Raw genomic sequence first — 17752 nt, 5'->3', positions numbered from 1 at the left:
AAATTATTTTAATAGTTTAAAATTAAACAAATTTGATAGAATATACATTTTTTTAATCAGATCTTTATTATTCAAAATCATTAATTGTCATATATACGTTAGCCACATTCGGCAATTCCGTAATCTTTATTTAAGGAAATAATAAATGACATTAATAATAAATTTATTGTTAGTTTAATAAAAAGCTTATTATATAATTAGATGGACCAACATATTTCTCTAATAATTCTAAAAATCATCCTAGTGATGACACGTGGTTACAAAAAGAAGTTGTAATTTTTCACAAATAATATATAGGGGATTATAGCCCAATTAATCGTGCCGAAACTGCTGGTGATTTCTTCTTTAATTCCTTTCTTATTTTGCAGCTGTTCATCAATGTTCCATGGTGGTACATTCCTTACTACAAAACATTCGGATCGATCATTACATCACCAAGGACTAGGAGCAAGATGGTTCTTGCTGGTCCATCTAAATCTGCTGATGCAATTTTCAAGTAATTAACCACTAATAATTATTTTACCAATTCCTAATTCAAATATTTTTTTGTCACTAAGCTCTTATGTTTGTGGTTGGAAACAGATACATTTCTCCTGAACAAGTCCCGGTTAAATACGGTGGACTTAGCAAAGATATTCCTATATCCACTGAAGATACTGTAACTGAAGCTATAGTTAAACCAGCAGCCAAATACACCATAGATTTGCCTGCTTCTGATGTATATACATTCAGATTCCGATCATATTGTAAACTATTGCTAATTACGAAGATTAATGTGCATTGTGGTGCTTGTGGCAGGCTTGCATGCTTTCATGGGAACTAAGGGTGTTGGGTGCAGATGTTAGCTATGGAGCTCAGTTTGAGCCGACCACAGAGGGAAGTTATGCTGTGATTGTCTCTAAGAACCGGAGGATTGAGCCAACCGATGAACCGGTTATAACTGAATCTTTTAAGGTGGGTGAACCGGGAAAGATTGTGATCACAATCGATAACCAGACTTCCAAGAAGAAGAAAGTGCTCTACAGGTTCAAAACTCTACCAATATCTGATCTTTGAAATGAAACTTGAAACTTGAACAGGTCACATCCAGATTAAAAAAAATTGAAACTACATGTCAATTACCACAACCCAGTTGGAAGGACGAAGAACAAGGATTATTTTGTTATTTATTATGTAATTTGAAATGTAAAATGTTATTTTTGTACTTGTGTTTTGCTGGAATGGTTTGCTCTGTTTTGAGCATTGGGCTGTTTTGTGTATGAATAATATGTGATTAAAATTCAAAAGCAAGAACAATACTTTGTTTCTTTATTTACCTTAATGTATTCATTATTTATATATGTCTTTCTCTGTCTCGTAAAGCATTGGGAAAATTCTCCATACCAAATCCCCCAATAGTTGAAAAGGAGAGTTGAAATTTTTTTTTTTTTTTTGTCATCAACGATACAGACTCATACTGACTCTGTAAACCAAACCGGTTGATCTGCATCTATGTGAACGACAAAAAACGGTTGCTTTCTAGCACTGCGTGCTAGACTATCCGCCTTTGAATTTTGCGTCCGTGGTACATAGATAATCTCTGATCGGGTGAAGTTCTCTTTCAGGATCTTGATATCATCCTTATTTGGAAGGAAAGTTGAAAGTTAAATGCGTAAATTTAGATTGTAATGTTAATGTATTATCCATCAAGATAATTATAATGTTCAATGAATATACTAGATGTTTTGTCCGCACGTGAGAACATAATAATTTTAAAAATATTTATGAGTAGATATATTATCAATTCAAATACCATTAGAACAAGTTATTGTTCATGTCATACGTATAAAATGTTTAATAATAAATTGAATAACAAATTGAATAACAAATGCTTTTTATATAAAAAAAATTTCATCATAATATAAATACTTTAATAATTAAACTAAACTTAAAAAGATTAGTATCTTTTTTTCATAATTTAAAAACACTCATGTATACATACAATTATAAACAAAAAAATAAAAAAATATACAAGGATCTCTCTAGCTTCTAAAAATTTATGATGTATATAATTTTTAGATAACACAATATAAGGGTTTTTTGCAAATATGACTCAAAACTTGAAGTCAAACACAAAACTAACTCATGTTTTTTTGGAACTTTGACTTGCCTCTTTCATCCCCAAAGTTCAGATTATTCACGAAAATGTCATCACTTTTTTTTTTTTGAAAATGCATATTTTACTCTATCACCCTCATCTTTCTCAAGTATTCACAATATTGCCATTGCCATCAATACACCAACCACCATGAAGCTCTTAATGCACCTAAAAATCGATTTACACTCTTTCTTTCTCAATTCTTATGAACCAAAAACAACATCTCTTTACTTTCTCTCCATATTCATCTAAAAAAAACCCAAGATTTTGATTCTAAAAATTTTATGGTTCATAGAGCCATTAAAGCTTACGATTCTTGGTGGGTCACTTTTGTTTGAGATTCTTGGTGCTTGGAGAAGAATTTTGTGTGCTAAACAAGTTATCTCACTGGTTGAAACTATGAAATTAGTTTTTTTCCAGATATGTTCGTCCAGACGACTTACTGGCTGTAGACGACTTCTGGGTAAGTCGTCTGGCTATAGACGACTTACATGAAAGTCTTCTGGTCAATGCAGAGGTTAATTTTGCAATTAACTTTTAAATGTGTTTTTCTAGACGACTTACATGGAAGTCGTCCATTTTTGTTTGTTAAAAAAAAAATCGAGACGACTTCCAAGGAAAACGGGTTAGTTTTGCATTTGACCGGATTGTGTCAGAAATTTGACTTTTCATGTAAGTCGTCCAGTAGAAAATAAAAAAATCAATATTTTGTTATACCTAGACGAATTCCATGTAAGTCGTCTCAGGTTAGTTTTGCAATTGAAAAATAAAACAAAAAAAATTATTTTTGTCTAGACGACTTAAACGGAAGGCGTCCATCAGGCGACTTCCACGAATGTCGTCCATGATTTTATTCCGAGATTCTGGTCAAACCTTGCTTATCTTGGGCGACTTCCATGTAAGTCGTCGGATGGACGACTTCCGTGTAAGTCGTCTACATGTAAGTCGTCCTGGAAAAGTCAAATTTCTCACACAATCCGGCCAAATGCAAAATTAACCCATTTTCCTAGACATGTAAGTCGTCTCGATTTTTTTTTTTAACAAACAAAGATGGACGACTTCTATGTAAGTCGTCTAGGTTAAAAATCAATTGCAAAACTAACCTAAATGGACGATTTCCCAGAAGTCTACCAGACGACCTCCGTGGAAGTTGTTTGCGTCAATGTTTAATAAATTTTTATTTTCTCTAAGACTATAAAGACTTTTTAATTTTTTTTGTTAATTCATGTATATTAGTTAATATTGGGGCTACTGAATGAAATTTATAACTTAATTGGTGATATTTATAAGGTTACCAACATTCATGCATAGTAAAGTTTCTAGCTAATTGAGAAGACATCCGTGGAAGTCTTCTACGTTAGTTTTTGTAAATTTGTTAAGTAACTTTAAGATATGTTTATTTAATTTTCAAAAGTGTTACGAAACTTCAAGAATATCAAGTAACATGGTTTAATGTGTCTTTTCAGATCATAAGATATATTTTTTACTTATGTATCTAATGAAAGTGTTCTACCTTTGAATTTATGTAATGTTTTATCTTTTGTGAATTTGACTAATTTTTGAGAATTCTTCTTCCTTAGTTGTAATAAATTTGATTAATTTTTTTGTGTTATTGTGTTTTGCTATTGAAGTTGTATCAATAACTTCAATTATGTCAAGTACTTTTGGCAAGATAATGTCGTGGAAAATGAACATATTTACCAAACTTTTTCATTAATATCTCTTCAAATTTACAAAAAAAGTCACAACTAAAGGAGTACACATGCAAATCACAAAACAGACCACAAACAAAACTATTATAGATCATTCCTCTACAAAGACAAGCTTAGACTCCACTTGATATGGAAGAAGACCCCGTCAGAAGACTTCCTAGAAGTCGTCTGGAATACTTCTTTGAAATCGTCTGGAAGTTCCCATAGGTCTTCCAAAGTTTGATCCAGATCTGAAAAACATGTATATCAAACCCAGAAATGTAAATCTTGCTATCATATCAAAAAACGTTCAAATGGCTTAAAACAGAGAAAATTAGTGGAAAATTTGATAGACATACTTTTATAGAACACACAAAGTACATATCCAAGTGGAAGATGAGAACCATCTGATTAAAACATGCAACAAAAAGATAGATTAGTGAGAAAGACATGAGACAAAAACGAAAAATTCATATAAAGTTTAGTGTTTTCAAGTCAAAGAGATTAGAGTGGGTTTTGAGAGTTTTAGTTTGGGAAAAAAGTACAAATTTTATGCAACAGGAGGTTATCGAATGAAGAAAATCAACATAAGAACTTACCAAAACACTCAGATCTATTATGAAAGGGAGACATGGGAGAAGACTCCGTCAGAACACTTCCTGGAAGTCGTCTGGAAGACTTCCTAGAAGTCGTCTGGAAGTCTTCCAGATCTGAAAAACCTGCATATCCAAATCCAGATCTGAAAAACTTGTATCTCAAAAAACGTTCAAATGGCTTAAAAAAATAGAAAATTAGTGGAATATTATATAGATCTACCTTTATAGAACACACAAAATACATATCTAAAATTAATAAATCTACCTTTAAATGAGTGGAAGATGAAAACCATGTGATGAAAAACCCCCAAAACAAGATAAACTAGTGAGAAAGACATGAGACAAAAACAAGAAATTGAGATAAAGTTTGGTGTTTATAAGTTCAAAGAGATTAGAGAGAGGTTGGAGAGTTTTAGAATGAGGAACATACCATTTTTGTTGCAGCCATTTGAGAGGAAAAGAGAGAATGTATAAATTTTTTTATATATGGAGACAAAAATTCCAATAAGGTTAAATATTTTCGATCAGAAGACTTACTAGACGACTTACTTGTAAGTCGCCCAAAGACTTCAATATTTTTAGCGGGAAACTAACATATTTTTAGCGGGAAACTAAAATATTTTTAGCGGGAGTTAGAAGACTTCCCAGACGACTTACATGTTAGTCGTCTAGACCCTAAACATAACCCATAAACTAAATTAACTAACTAAACACTTCATAAAATCAAACTAAACTTAAAAAGTGTTTACTATACACAGAAATAATCACATGTAGATACAAAATTAATTTTTCAAAAAAACATTTAAGCTTTCCAAAATCTAACCCTAAGAATACATACAATACTACAACATATGTTGACAAACCCTAGACCAAAGAATATCATGATTCACTGCTTTCACTCATCTATGTTGAAAACAATTCAATTTTATTATATCGTAAATTATATCACTTAAAACTGTTTATAATTACATGATTTTAATTTTTCGTTCATCAAAATATTTTTTACAAAACTTATAAATTATTTTTAAAATCAACTATACCAGACGACTTCCGTGGACGTCGTCCAGAACACTTAATAGAATCTCAGAAAACTCAGAAGACTTAGCGGAGATATATTCGTAAAAATGTGTTCTGTTTTTTTTCTTTGGCCACAAGGGGCTGGCTGTAATTTCACAAGGCTTTTGGGTTACTTTTGCATTTGATTCAAGTTTGGGTATACTTTTGCAATCAAAATCAAATTTTGAGTCATATTTGGTAAATCCCCCCAATATAAACTAATTTTGTATAACATAATTATCAAATTAATTAAATTCATTTTTAATTTATGATTAATTATATATTAACAAATTTAATTATTAATTAAGATTAATAAAGATTTTATAACCCAATATAAATTTTTTTAGTCAATGATAATCATCAAATTAATGAAATTTATTTTTAATTGATGAGTAAATATATATTAACAAACCTAATTATTCATTAGAGGTATCAACGACGTTAACCGCTCTAACTTTTAACGTAATGGTTCAAAGGCTCTCAATTAATAATGGGAAATTGCCACAAATATAACATTCATAGTACCACTTTTCATGTCTACACTAATCACTTTTACCCTTATTTTTAATAAAGGGTAAAAGACACTTATATCCGCTATAGTTAACTAATCTAGAATTAGGGTTTAGAGTTGAGGAGTGGGGTAGGGTTTTTGGAATGTAAAATTTAAGATTCTAATAAATATATAAATAAATACTAAAAATATATTAAAAAAATTAAAAATAGTTTCAAACATAATTTTTGATTTTCAAAAAGAAATTTTGAAAAAAATAAAAAACAATTTCGTAAAAAATTCAAAAAAAGAACATTTTAATTTTTTAATTTTTATTTATTTAAATAATGATTTATTATATATATATAGAACAAGAGTATAAGAGGCATTTGCCACTTAATGAAGAAGATATTTTTGAAAATGTTCATTTAGTAATGGTAAAGATGAGAAGTGGTAGCATGAAAGTGGTAAACGAAATTTATCCTTTAATAATACAAATATGAGGGTAAATCTCATATATAGCCATTTTTAGTTTTTTTATTTAAATAGACTTTAAAGATTAAAGTGTTCAAAATAAGTTTTATTGAACGGATAAATAATTTTCATACCTGCATTTATAATTTTACTTAATTATTTATTAAATATATAAAATAAATAAATATTTTAAAAACATCAAAAATATTTTTTCAAAAAAAAATGAATAGTTATTTTGGGAAACCTTTTTTTAAGTTTAGGAAGACATTCCATAATATATACGATATCTTTCTGAATTTGTAAAAAAATTATAGAATTCAGTAATGCTTTCATAAATGTGTAATTAGACTTCTTGAATGTAACATATATGTATATTACAGAACTTCTTCCTTATATGTATGACATTTTTCTAAAATTGGCTTGCATATTTAAATATGTAGAATATCTTTAGAAAATTAGAGTGCACACTCAAGAAAGATTTTTAAAAACTTTAATAGACCGGGTGATTGTGGTCAAGTGGTAAGGAGACGGGACTGAGACGCCAACACGTTTCAGGTTCGATCCACCTGCTGCGCGAAACTAAGTCACAATTATCCTGGTCACCCAACACGGATATGGGCATATGCTTTAGGGCCCATTTGAATACCCGGAGAGAGGGTCTATCCGTGGGCTGCACCTCCCCTTGGGGATTAGTCCGGGCCTCTCCATGGACCTGGGATACCCCCAGGTTAACAAAAAAAAAAAAACTTTAAGAATATATTATACATATTTAAGAATATTTTAGTAAATATATATACAAATTTAGTAAGTTATTCATAGATATATATTAATGAAAGTCTTCCTAAATATACATTTAATAATATAAATATACTTTACAAAAGTTTTCTTAATGGATCATATTATTGAATTATGGACTATAGTCCTCGGATAAGAGAGGAAATCAAGGGCACATCATTCATTGTATTTGACATTAAAAGAATTATATATTTAACATTTATATATTTTGGTTACAATATATTTCAGCGGATTCTTTCTAAACTGCAATTTGCAAAGACCAAAGACAATTACTTGGCTGAGTGGGCAAAATATCTAGATCTAAAGAACCTAACTGAATTTGATCTAAAAATTAATATCAAACTAAAACTGAAACTGATAAAATATCTCAATGAATTCAATATTTTAATATCTAAAAAACTTGAATTAAATTCGATCCAAATCAAAATATTTTAGATATTTGTAGATAACTTAATTACAATTATATATATAATATATTAATTATTTTAATATTAATATCTATAAAATGTTCAAAATACATGGAAGTATCTAAAGATTATCCAACATAGCCACAATATTTATCTAAAAATAGCAAAATACTAAAAATAACAGAAATATCCAAAATATCTACATGTTTTTACCCTAAATATCCAAATCAAACCAATTTTTATATTAATTTTAGGTATTTAATTTTTCACTATTAAACTTTTGTATATTATTTTTTATTTTTGGATTTTTAAAATTTAAAAGTATATTTAGATGTTTTGATTTTTTTTAAACATAATTTAAACGGATATTCAAATTCGAATCGAATCCGCAACGAGATTTCCACATATCCGCACCAAATACACATACCCGGACATGTGTGAATCAAATGCAAACTAATAATGACTAGCTGGCTATGGCCAACTCATAAATCAATTTAAGGCTAAAGTTAACATCAAGTCTAAAAAAAAGAAAGAAAAAAAAGTGTAATCCGCATGATTGTCAAACTAATAATTAAATACATAACTACAGCCCTCGCCATGATGATAAAAACTAATATTTTCATCTTAACTATAGTATAACAGTATACATGTCATTGTCCTTTAGTTTTTTCTTCATCAACTTCCGTCATTTATTTTGAAAAAGACAGTATTATGCTAATATTTGAATATGAACAGAAACCTAGAGTCTTGACTTATATTAAAATGATAGATCAAGACAGGGCCGGGCCTGAATAGAAGCCAGTAAAGCATGTGCTTTAGGGCCGGAGACAATAAATATTTGTTGGGGCCAAAAATTACAGAAATCTCATGTAGCTCTACTGGTATAAGCGGCTGATACCACAGTTACATACCATGGTTCAAACCTTCATTGATGCATTATTTAGTATTTTTGCGAATTTTAAAATTTAAAAGGCCAAAAAATAATTTTGGCTTGTGGGCCAATAATTATCAGGCACGGCCCTGGATCAAGAATATTGAAAGTTGAACGCATACAGTGTGACAACTTGACAGCAGCTAAATGCTGAGTTTATAATTAGTACAAGCATGTATTGTAATGACTTTTACCAAAAAATGTATTGTAATGATTACAAATGAATAATGTGTAATAAATGTATGAGAATGGTAGTGATCATAGCGTCGGGTCCGAAGACAGTTCGGAGTTTATATGAAAAATGGATAAATAACAAACAATAGAAAAGGGTGGGACATGCATGGACCGACACAAGAGTAACAGCCATGAATGGAATTTGAACAGATTCACTACTAGCCAAAGTTGTCGCATGTGCTTCTTCATCGATTCCTCTTCATTTACTTCCTTTTTGCTTTCCCTTATTTTAATTTACCAATGATGTAAAAGATCTCACTTTCACACAATTGAATAACACTAAATGCGCCGCGTAACAGATAATCAGTAAATCTCTTATCATTGGTCGGAAGGTATTCTAAACTCAAGTCAGACAGTGTGCTACGCTGTGTTGCATGGAAGCGTACATGGTTGTGCGTTTCTCGCTCCGGAAGCGGAGTTGGGAGCGGAACCGCTCGGAATCGCTTGGAATCGTCTTGGAATCGCGATTCCAGAATTGAAGAGTTTGGAAGCGTAATGGAAGCATATGATTCTAAAGTGGAAGCGTCGGTGGTGCAAATTGGAAGCGTTAGAGAAGATGATGTTCGGGGAAGATGATGTTATTGTAACATCAACAGCTTACTGTGTTCGTATCATTAACACAGCTTACAGAGCACAAATTTGTTTTGTTGCCCAACTTAGTCCATTCTATAAACATAAAACCCAAATTCAAGTAAACTTCCAAGAAAAGATAATTCATATTCCTCTGTTTTCTTTATAGTAATCTAACTACGTTTTTCTTTTTGTTCACTTGTTTGTTTTGTTTGTAACTATTTAATTGCTGTGGGTCAATCGATTGATTTTTTTTGTAAAAATCAGCTTATCGTGGTTGTGTGTTGTCTTAAGTGGTAGCTGGTGCTGAGTTCAATCGATTAATTGATGTGCTCTGTTTTCTTTTTCAGTCTAAAAGCCATATATATGTCATATAACTTAGATATATATTGTTATATGTTACTTTGTAATTATACATACTTATTTTTATTTTCGAGTTATCATATATGCATAATTAACTAAATTTTCACTATGAAAAATGTTTATATTTAATATAATTTTATTATGGTTTTTAATAACATATATATATATGAAATACGCTTCCAACACGTACCCGCTTCCTAAATATTTTTAAAAACTCGCTTCCGCGCTTCGTAACGCTTCCGTTTCCACGTATCCGCTTCCGATTCCATGTAACATAGGTACTGCTACACTTTCGAATTAGTCCATTTTATAGCATTAAATGTGTTCTTCCCGGGACCGACCGGATCAATCGAAAAGACATATATATATAAAAAAAACAATGTGTGGTTGGTTGATCACTTTCATTTCTATAACATAAGTATATAGGTTTGCTCGTTTTACAGTTTTAGTATTTAACCATAGGCGACAATAAATGATAAGGTGCTGAACAAAACGTCTTAAATTTTTTGTTGGTATTTGTTAAAATCTTTTGCTGAGAGTACTTCCTTAGTTTCAATTTATGTGTCGGTGTAGAGTAAAACTTTCTTACAAAATAAATATTGATCTTAACTATGTTTGGAAAAACAATAAATACTATAGAATTTCAATAGTCATATAACTGTAAAATTGAACATCTAACTATTTTCTTAATTTGTGTACAAAAATTTAAAACGACATTTGAAACGTAGGAAATATGAGTTTATCTCATTTTAAAAGATTTGTGGATATTATGTACATGTGTGGCAATTTTTCATTTTTCGTGAGTTAAATTCATTATAATATGTATCAAAATCCTTGTTTTATTCAATTCCACGAACTTCACGATTCAGATGTCCAATTCTGAGGTGAGGAAAATATGATAGCTTGTCCCACGTCAAACTTGTGTATAACTAGGTAATTTTACCGTGCTCATGCACGGATATAAATATTTTAAAAGTAAATATGTTATAATAATTGATTGCTACTTACTTTTAATTTTAAATTAATTTATAATTTATATGCATCATTTATATTAATAATATTATGTTACTTTAATTATACATATGGTTCTATATATGTTATATCTAATCGATTTTGTTGTTTTTCAGTCTATTTAATTATCATTTGGGTAAATTGGATTGCATCTATGAATTCAACTGTAATATTTTTATTCCATATATTAAAATTTTTATTAATTTCTTATTTGCATTTGGGTAGTTGTTGTCTTAGATATGTGAATATATTTTATGAAGATTATGTATAACTTAAGATATATTGTGCTTAGAATGAAATAAAAAACGTAAACTAAAGTGTCTGATTCCAAATAACATAAATTAATATAACGAAACGATAATATTCTGAAGTCTCATGCATATATATAAATTTTACAAAAGAACTAATATTTTCATTTTTAATATGTTTTGAGTTGTCCTATGATTTATATTTATAAAATAAATTACTATTCTTATAAAATTATATATTCTTATCGTAGTTAAATCTATGATTTAGATATAAGTTGGATTAGTCGAATCACTCATGCTGTGAGTATATTGAGTTACATATATTCTTTCAAATTCAAAATGAAGTATAATTATTTTTTATTATAATTAAGTCAAATGTGCATGTATTTTCATAATATTTATCAAATTATATGTTGATATTTGTAAAACAAATATTAGAAAATAAATCGATGATTACATGCGTAAGTAGCTGATACATTTTTGAAAGCTCATGAGCACATATCAATATTTACAATAATTAAAATATTTTATAAATTCTAAATAACTTTATGCCTTTGATTTATTGAACAGAGACTAAAATTTATTTATTTATTTATTTTTGATGAAATTTTAAATTTATTGATCATCAATGAAAAGAATAGTTATGTACAAAGGACTAAAGACTGAAATTGAACAAGAACTCTATGATCTATGTATGTGTTCTGTACCACTCTTGCATAAGCTTCCTCATGCGTTGCTTCTCCCAATATCTGGTAGCTAAAAGCCGATTGCGTACAGTTTTATCAATAATATTCGCCAATTGGTGGTGTTGTCTAGGTTTCTTGAGATGCCTTCTATCATTCATTTCTCTCCATATCGTATATATTGTAGCTTGAAACACTAACCTCAATAGAATGTAGCCAAGATAGCTGAAACTATGTGTTGTTAAGTGTTCAAGCGTGCTTACCCAATCAGGATCAGGAGGTCTTCCCAGTAGCGTGCCCACAACTTCAGTCCAGAGAGTGTAGGTATATGGACAGGCAAAGAACAGATGGTCCCTTGTCTCGTTTGGCTCTCCACAAAACAAACATCCTTGCACCTGTCCCCAAGTTCTCATACGGTCACCTGTTGACAATCTATTGTCTACTGCCAGCCATGTGATGAAAGCAAACCGGGGGACTCCAAGAGAGAACCATATCACTTTACTCCACGGTTTGATTGGTCTGTTCACTCGAATTTGCTTCCATGTCTAGGATGTTGAAAATTGATTACAAAACTCATTCTCATTCTTTCTCCATAGAACAATATCTCGACTGTTCCTAGCATCACTCAGCTGATGAGTTTCAATCGAGCTGATGATCTCTCGTAGTAGTCTGTCACGAGTTCTACGGAAAGCCCAACATGTTTGTGTTCGTACCTCACAAACCAGGGCTGATCGAGAGATACCAAGCTTCTGCGTTCCAGATTCACCAGCAACTTCAATCAAACGACCACTAGGGTGCCATATGTCTGTCCAGAATCTAGTAGACTGTCCATTGTGAATCTCCATGCGCAAGAACTGCTTCGCTAAGGTCCTCATCTTCAGCATCTTACGCCAGACCCATGAACCCAAACCAGTGTCTCGTACATCCCAGAATCTAGTAGACTAAAATTTATTTTAAATAATCTTAAAAATGAGAATTCAGATTTGCTTTCGTTATTTGATTATGGTTCTATTAAGTTACAAACATAAAAACATAAAATTTAAAAGCAAATTTAATATTAAGAAAAAATAACTTTAATAATGATAAAATATAATATATCTACCTCATTAAACTATTTTGTAACTATTTGATCAAACGATGTTTATTTTGAAAATTATTTTTAGGTTTTTTAATATCTCCTAAAAATAAGCAGTAAAAAAATTGTGATTGTATTTAAAAATAATATTATGTAAATAAAATATAAATTATCGATATTTTTTTGCTGTAATTTAAAGATATTATAGTCAACTTAATATATGAAAAATAAATAAAACATTTGAATATTACTAATTATAAACTATTTTTAGACAATTAAACATATATCGATTTATGTTACTTAATTATTTTATGTAATCATCTAAGAAAATATATAGATATATAAAAATATTTTTATTACTTTGATTTTTTTTTTGTATTGTTTAAAAATATGTTTTAAAAGAAATAATATTTCTTTTTCTAATATCAAGATTATCTGTGTAAATTGTTTTTAATGAAATCACATTATATAGAAATTTATAATTTTCATCTAAGAAAATATAGATATAAAGAAAGTATTTTATTACTTCAAAATTATATTTTACTAGGAGTTTTCCTGCGCCATGGGCAGAAATAATAATTTTTAACATAACATTTTTTATTTCAAAATAAAATTTTTATTTATATTTCAACATTATTAATTTATATTTTAACTTCAATTGTTATAAAAAATCATAAACGTATTTTTGTAATCATATTTATTCTTTTGATTTGATATAACTATTTAAATTTGATTTTATTTAAATTTTAATAAAGATAAAATTAGATTTTATAAAAATAGTTTTAATTATATTATTGTGTTTAATGATTATTTATTTAAAATATATATATATATATATATATATATATATATATATATTTCCCATTAATTTTAAAGAAATAATATTTCTTTTTCTAATATCAAGATTATCTGTATAAATTGTTTTTAATGAAATCACATTATATAGAAATTTATAATTTTCATCTAAGAAAATATAGATATAAAGAAAGTATTTTATTACTTCAAAATTATAGTTTACTAGATAACTGTGAATTTTCCTGCGGCAAGCGCAGAAATAGTAATTTTTAACATAACATTTTTTATTTCAAAAAAAAATTTTGATTTATATTTTAACATTATTAATTTATATTTTAATTTCAATTGTTATAAAAATCATAAATGTGTTTTTGTAATCTTATTTCTTTTGATTTAGTATAACTATTTAAATTTGATTTTATTTAAATTTTAATAAAGATAAAATTAGATTTTATAAAAATAGTTTTAATTATATTATTGTGTTTAATGATTATTTTTTTTATTTATATATATATATATATGTATTTCCCATTAATTTTAAATATATACATATATATATATATATATATATTTACATATAAATATAAATTCTAATAAATTTGAGACTTTGTTTGTTTTAGTTAAACTAAAAAATATTTTTGTTAATTTAAACGATGAAGATGAACAGATAAATTTAAATAATTTTTAAATATTTAACTATCAAATTTTTTTTGGATTAGTGTTAATTTATTTAGTTTATTTTTATTAATGTGAGATACATATATACATATATATTATTATTTTAATTGTGATATATAAATTATTAATATATTTAATAGTTTACCATAAATAAATATTTATATGGAAAACTGACATTAATGATGATATATGAGTTATTTTTATTACCATATTTAAAATTCCTGTAAAAATTTTTAAATTTTTAAAAGGAAATTTTATATCTCACAATTAATATGATGCCATGTCACTATTTTCTAAAATCATGTCATCTATTTAAAGTGTCATGTCATTTTTTTTTCAGCGAAAATGATTGTAGTGACGACATGTGTATAAATCACTTCGCAAATATATTCTAGGGGATTTGTGTTGGTTTGTCCCACATCAAAACGTTACACTCAACTTTGCTCTTACTCGGACTTGACTGGTATTGTCTAAAATATGTTTGTTCATTGTTATTTATTGACAGTGATGATAATTCTTGTAAATATATTATTGAATAATACCAGAATAATATCTTTATATATAATTAAGGTTTATGAAATGCTAGACATGGATAAACTACTTTTTGTTTATAGTTGAAATAACATTCATTTGTAAAGAAATTTTTTTCCCAAACCATAATTGGCATTTGAATGACGTAACAGCCAACAAGTTTTGGGTAAACAAGGCACAAATTGTGAAACTGAACCACTTCCACCCACTCCAGTCTCCAGACAACAATATGTCAGTGTCGAGAAGTTGTTACAACGTGTAAATCAACAGCCTTACGAATCTCTTTCATTTATTTCAACTCATGATTTATCGTTGATGTTGCACAACACCTAACTAGTCCGTATACAGTTGATTTCAGTATCAACACAATCAATTAAGGGTAGAGAGATTTATTAAAGTATTTTTATTACAGAAAGTCATGTAAAACATATTCTCCCCAAATGATTACAAGAGCAAAAGATGCAGAAAGCTCCATCGTATAAACCACACAAAATGATAAATTATATGAAAAAGTAGACTCGCATATACGTACATAAGCATACCAGAAACCACACTGTTTGTATTTTTTTTTTTAAGTTTAAAAGAGTTTCATTTTTTTTTGTAAATATCAGAGAGGTTTGACATTAAACCTGTAAACAAGCTTCTTCTTCTTAGAGGTTGGGTTGTCCACTGTGAGCAAAACCTTGCCAAGCTCATTCACTTTGAAGCTTTGAGTTAACACCGGTTCATCGGCCGGTTTCATCTTCCTCGGTTTCTGAACAACCACTGTATAAGCATCTTTCTCTTCTGGCACAAACTCTGCCTTGTAGCTCACTTCCCATCCAATTACCCTTATCTCCCACACAATCTCACATTTCTGCATAGAGATTAAATAACTATTTAATGTTTTGAATATTGCATATTAAAGTAATGACGAGATGAAAGGCGTAGAATGCACTAACCTCATAGATTATGATCTCAACAGTTTGCTTTGTTCCGGGCTTAACAGTGACTTCAGAGGCTGGATCATCCAATGAGAAGTCTGGATTGCAGTCGCAAGGATCTACACTTAATCCTCCGTATTGTACAGGGACTTGTTCAGGTGATATGTATCTATAGTCACACATTTTTTTCAAATATGTGTCAGATGAGTCTTAAGAGTTTTAAACAAACAAAACCACAAAAAAAAACTTTTGAAATATTACTTGAAAAGGGTTTCGGCTGATCTTGAAGGACCAGCAAACACCAACTTGCTCTTTGACCTTGGCGTCATAAACGGACCAATCACAGTGTAAAACAAAAGGTACCACCATGGAACATTGATAAAGGCCTGAAAATTTTACCAAACAAAACATTCAACCACAATAATCAATCATGTCTGAATCTGAACAATGAAGAAGAATCTGATGTTACCTGTTTGAACACAAACTCAGGGTAGTTGTCCTGAAGCAACTGCACGGCTTGCTTGGTCGCCGATCTAAGCTCTTTCTTCCCCAGCCCCGGAGAGTTCTTCATGTCGTTAATCTGAAAAATGGTGGACACACCACCGGAGCTGAAATCCAGCTTCCTTATACTCCTCTCCAAGAACTGAATCCTCGTCCTCAAGAAATGTTTCCTCTTCTCCTCATCGGAGAACGTCTTGTTGTAAAGCTCCTTGTTCTGGAACTCGCCGTAGACATTGTAACACACCGGGTGGCCTTCACGGTCGTGTCCGTGCATGAACACGACCTTGTCAAGATCATCCACTAAGTCTTCATCGACCAGCTCGTCGATCTTGAAGTCCCTCCTCCACTTGATCGTGTTCTTGAGCATGGTCAACGAATCTTTCACCTTGAAGTCCCTAGCTCGTAGGAACTTCAGCAAAACGACGTCGCTTCTGTCGTCTTTGAGGAGCGGGACTCCCCAGATCGTGACTTCTTCCGGTGCGCTTGCGGCGTCTTCCGGTTTGGGGACTGAACCGAACTGGTGGTTGTCGAGAGCGTCGCGCACGAGATGCTTGAGCTCGTTAAGAGATTTCTTCTCTGAATCGGATAGATCGGAGAGGTTGCTGCTCTCTTCCTTGAACGAGCCGAGATTCTGAGGGATTCTTGCCGTCTCTTCTTCCTGCTGCGACTTTTCGTTTCCGAGCTCCTTCTTCTCCGTCGATGCCGTTTCCGTCTCCGTCACCTTCGGCGGCTGATGCTCTTCCGGCGTTACCTCCGCCGTTTCCTCTTCCGGCGTGGAGGTGGTTACCGCCGTTTCAGTAACTTTCGGCGGCTGATGATCTTCCGCCGCTACCTCAGGCTTCTCTGCCGCGGTTTCCGTTTCCGGCGTGGAGGTGGTTACCGCCGTTTCAGTCTCTCGCGCCGAGACTTCGAGAGTAGGCTTTGATTCATCCGGAGTTGTTAGTTCCGACGGTGGTTGATTTTGCGGGGTGGGGAGAGTGGTGGTGATTGATTCCTCCGCCATTTCTTTTTGATATGTGGTATTGTTTCTGTGATGTTTCTAAATCGCGAAATTGATGTTTGGTATAAGAGCGAGTGGAGAAGACCAGACAAAAGTGCGTTGAAGTATCGAAGTACGAGAGGGTATATTGGTCACGCCGATCGAACTGGTTTTTCTTTTGTCGTCACCTTCCGACATTTACGATAAGCTCCGAAGACTTCAAAAAAGAGGGTTGAGGTTCTGTAATGAAAAATATTCTTTCTAAGTTAGGCCCAGTTATGAGCCCACTAGGCCTGATATTGTCAACTTTATTAGGCCTAATTGTGAGCCCATTTCTGTCGTCTGGCACCGTCACAAACCGTTTCTATCGAGCAACGCCGAGATAGGAAAGCACGAGACTCGGAAGGCGAAATCGATATCGGAAAATGGAGGAGCGAAAGGAGAGTGTGCCACCGGAACACGATGTGAATGCGAAGTGGGACGCATGTATCGATCTCACGACCCGCCGTTTCGTCTACTCCTCACTCGGCGGCGCCTTCGCCGGTCTTCTCTTCTTCAGTTCGGTGTTTTGATCCCCCCCCCCC

General features: G+C 31.0%; 4 protein-coding genes across 6 annotated transcripts in view; 2 read left to right on the top strand and 2 right to left on the bottom strand.

Annotated features, from left to right (window-relative positions):
• LOC106296926 (patellin-1-like) overlaps positions 1-1307 on the top strand; it is a 3291-nt gene extending 1984 nt beyond the window's left edge. For both annotated transcript variants that reach the window (XM_013733186.1, XM_013733185.1), the window contains 3 exons: positions 369-496; positions 583-718; positions 799-1307. In XM_013733186.1, coding sequence (XP_013588640.1) covers positions 369-496; positions 583-718; positions 799-1056 — 522 coding nt within the window. In that variant the 3' untranslated portion in view covers positions 1057-1307. The remainder of the gene's footprint in view (positions 1-368; positions 497-582; positions 719-798) is intronic.
• A 10384-nt stretch (positions 1308-11691) lies between these two features.
• On the bottom strand, positions 11692-12570 carry LOC106297927. The gene is made up of 2 exons (XM_013734062.1): positions 12400-12570; positions 11692-12231 (listed from the first exon to the last, which is right to left on the bottom strand). Exons 1-2 carry the CDS (start codon positions 12568-12570, stop codon positions 11692-11694), a joined length of 711 nt encoding a protein of 236 aa, XP_013589516.1.
• Positions 12571-15181: 2611 nt separating this feature from the next.
• LOC106300506 (patellin-3) lies at positions 15182-17372 on the bottom strand. 2 transcript variants are annotated; one of them, XM_013736659.1, is made up of 5 exons: positions 17022-17372; positions 16158-16940; positions 15950-16074; positions 15707-15857; positions 15182-15621 (listed from the first exon to the last, which is right to left on the bottom strand). In XM_013736659.1, the coding sequence occupies exons 1-5, from the start codon at positions 17190-17192 to the stop codon at positions 15373-15375; spliced, it is 1479 nt and encodes a 492-aa protein (XP_013592113.1). In that variant the 5' UTR covers positions 17193-17372; the 3' UTR covers positions 15182-15372. The 2 variants fall into 2 exon arrangements, with proteins under 2 accessions (XP_013592113.1, XP_013592112.1); XM_013736658.1 differs by having other exon boundaries at positions 16158-17372.
• A 75-nt stretch (positions 17373-17447) lies between these two features.
• Positions 17448-17752, top strand: part of LOC106300507 (MICOS complex subunit Mic10-like) — a 1565-nt gene continuing 1260 nt past the window's right edge. The window contains exon 1 of the mRNA XM_013736660.1: positions 17448-17726. Coding sequence (XP_013592114.1) covers positions 17594-17726 — 133 coding nt within the window. The 5' untranslated portion in view covers positions 17448-17593. The remainder of the gene's footprint in view (positions 17727-17752) is intronic.

This window comes from Brassica oleracea, chromosome C6 (genome assembly GCF_000695525.1).
Source record: "Brassica oleracea var. oleracea cultivar TO1000 chromosome C6, BOL, whole genome shotgun sequence".
Taxonomy (NCBI): Eukaryota; Viridiplantae; Streptophyta; class Magnoliopsida; order Brassicales; family Brassicaceae; genus Brassica; species Brassica oleracea.
The sequence above is the reverse complement of the archived record's forward strand: the minus strand, read 5'-3'. Positions and strand labels throughout refer to the sequence as shown.